Source organism: Mesitornis unicolor, unplaced genomic scaffold (genome assembly GCF_000695765.1).
Source record: "Mesitornis unicolor isolate BGI_N332 unplaced genomic scaffold, ASM69576v1 scaffold15774, whole genome shotgun sequence".
NCBI lineage: Eukaryota > Metazoa > Chordata > Aves > Mesitornithiformes > Mesitornithidae > Mesitornis > Mesitornis unicolor.
Window position 1 is genome coordinate 54,161 of NW_010182197.1, and position 3,054 is coordinate 57,214.

General features: G+C 41.5%; 1 protein-coding gene across 1 annotated transcript in view; it reads left to right on the forward strand.

Annotated features, from left to right (window-relative positions):
- Positions 1–1,150: 1,150 nt before the first annotated feature.
- The window catches only part of SNTB1 (syntrophin, beta 1 (dystrophin-associated protein A1, 59kDa, basic component 1)), a gene marked incomplete at its 5' end in the record, with an annotated part of 52,703 nt that continues 50,799 nt past the window's right edge, over positions 1,151–3,054 (forward strand). The window contains one exon of the mRNA XM_010183695.1: positions 1,151–1,367. Within this exon, the coding sequence (XP_010181997.1) occupies positions 1,151–1,367 (217 nt within the window). The remainder of the gene's footprint in view (positions 1,368–3,054) is intronic.

Below are 3,054 nucleotides of genomic sequence, written 5' to 3' on the forward strand. Positions count from 1 at the left end.
ACAACTGCGTACATTGGAGAGAAATGTTTAACCAGGATGCTTAAATGTGAGACTTTTCTTTTCTTGGTTAAGCTTCATCAGGTTTGTGAAGGAGACTGTGGCTGGCAGATTTGCCGACCACATGAAAACCAAAAGAAAAGAGTAATCTTGGTCTGCCTAAAGAGTTAAAACCCAGGAAAAATGTTGCAATATTTGACTGAATAAAAAGGGGAATATGAAGTATGAATATAAAAGAGGTATTGATTTATGCATACTTTAATATAATTTGGGAATCCTACATTCACTTTTCCTGTCCGTACTGGAAAAAAGTGTTGGAAGAGGCTGATAAGAGATCTAATCACAGAATGGTTTGTGTTGGAAGGGACCTCAAAGCTCCCCCAGTCCAATTCCCCTGCCATGGGCAGGGACACCTCCCACCAGACCGGGCTGCTCAAAGCCCTGTCCAACCTGTTCTTGAACACTTCCAGGGAGGGGGCATCCACAGCTTCCCTGGGCAACCTGTGCCAGTGTCTCACCACTCTCACAGTGTAGAATTTCTTCCTAATATCTAGTCTAAATCTATCCCTTTCCAGTTTAAAACCATTACCCCTTGTCCTATTGCTACTTGACACTTCCACTCTTCCAAAAGGCTCAAACTCAATTTTATTTCCCTGTGAGAAGGCTTAGAAGTGAATTGTTTTTTGTTTACTCCATATATATATGTACAAGTAGATCAGCTAAAACTGCTTCCCAGCAAGCAGAAATAGCTGTTGATATCAGTGGTGGGACACTGACAAGCATGAACCAGAAGCAAGATGTAAGTTTGCAGCACTGGGAGTATCGCTGGAACATTTTAGATAGGGGAATAATAGATTCAATGTCACACTTGGCTGAGTGTCTGTCTTATGCTGCCTGAGGATGTATAGCCCATGGAGTGAAGATCGGATGGCTCTCTTGGTCTTTCACAAGCTATATGTTCTTATTTCTCCTCTTCTTTTCTCTTGTTTTACTCATGGCACCATACTGAGATGGGTTGCAATCAGATCAATCCATGATCCTGGACAAGTAGAAATAATAAATAGCTCTGAGAGTTAAAAGAACTCACATGGATGTAACTACTGAATATCCATTTATTCATTACTTTCCTTTTTCTTTTTTTTTTTCTTCATAGTTAAATACATGAGAGAAGCGACCCCTTATGTGAAGAAAGGCTCTCCTGTCTCTGAAATTGGGTGGGAGACGCCTCCCCCTGAATCTCCTCGCTTGGGTTGTACTTCTGCTGACCCCCTGTCGCAGCTTTCGCTCTCCATCCACCGGGACAAGAAGACGATACCACTCAAGATGTGCTACGTGACACGCAACATGACGGTGTCAGACCCCGAAAACAGGTGAGAGAGGAAATTGCCCTGGGCAGGGATTTTGCCTTCGTGTTGAATCGCTGTTGACCTCTTCAGCATTGGGATTGGTGAGCAGAAGCTGGTGGTGGGCTCTGGCTACTCATAACAACCCAGCAAGGACAGATTTGGGAAGGGTGGATGGTGGTGTCTGCGCCACGTGGTGCCGGGTTCAGCTTTTGGGTTGTGCTAGAGAAACTCTTCCGTGCAGTAATCCAACATTTGTATTAGAAATTGCAGGAATTTGTTTTCTTCCTGATTAATTGTCTGCTTTTGAAAGAAAAGACACTCTGCACACTAATTGGTTATATCTTCTGACAAGGAGATCTTGTCAGATGATGCAGGCCTGGTGAATAAGAAAACTATGTTTGTAGATAGGCACGTTCCCAATCACACTCTCATTTTGTCTCAGCTGTCAGCAAAAGGTGTCTCCTCAACAGTTATGATTTAGACATTTGTGTGCAATGGGCTTAATCTAATTCCACTAAATAGCGTTTTCTTTTCTTTTAAAATTACTATTATTTTAAGAATGGCCTGTTTTGTCCACTCAGTTCTGAGCATTAAAGTCAAGAACAGGAGAAAAGTTCCACTTGCAAGGCATTAATGGGGAATTTCTGTGGCCTTTTGGGTTTTTTTTTTCATAATGTTAAAAATAGAATGAACTTTTACCAGTTCTTATTTATAACATATGTGGAACAGCTGCACCACACCAGCACGCTCTCTGCTCCCTGCTCTAACAGCTGCTAATAAAAAAGGCACCAGTCAAGTCAGTAATACTGACTGATTCTTCCACCCAAATAATGGCCTTTTTGTTTTTCTGCAGTGTGCTGCCTTACCCAGAAGCTGGGTGGAACGACTTTGATTCTCAGCAGTTATGTACAGGCATAAATAAAAGTTACATTTTCGTTCACAGAGAAGGATAAGGAGAAGTGGGGAGAGCAGGAGGGGGTTTGGAGAGAATGGGTTCCTCTGTTATTTCTTGCATTGCAATGCAGAAACTTTATCAGTATCTATGTAATTTTCCTTCTTTCTTTTTTATATTTGTCTGACATTCTTCTAAGGTTTTTTCCCCCATATGTTATATTGTTTAGTATTGCTTTACTTTGCTTGTGCTCTTCATCTCCCCAAGTGGTTACCACTGTAGTCAGTGATAACTGACCACTACAGAAGTGCAATTGTAAAACATCCATTACCCTAGAAGTCCTTCTCAAGTTTAAATGAAGATGGTTATTGATATGGGCCACATTTTTCTGCACATGTCTGTGTAGTTTAAGATGTTGAGGTTTCACAGCTGTATCAAGAGCCTGAGAGTTTGTTGTTCTCTCTGCCATGGTGTGTATTTTTAAAATAACCATGCAGATTGCATTGTTTATATCAGCACGATGTAACAGTGCTTTGCACATGCTGGTTTCATTCTTTCAGCATTTTCCCCTTTTCTTTGCCTTGACCGTGTTGTAGATCTCAACTTCTGTCACTCTCCTGGTCCTCAGTTTTGTTTGAAGGACAGGAGGACTGATTCAGAGGGACAGACACTCACTGCTCATGATACTTCTGTGATGGGGCTAACTTTTTCACTACAGATGTGTGAGTTCTTAGGTGTTACTAGGAAGTAATGCGTGGGAGAGTCATATTGCTTATTATCATGTTTTTCAATTTGTGTTGCTGTCATTTCCTGTGGAAA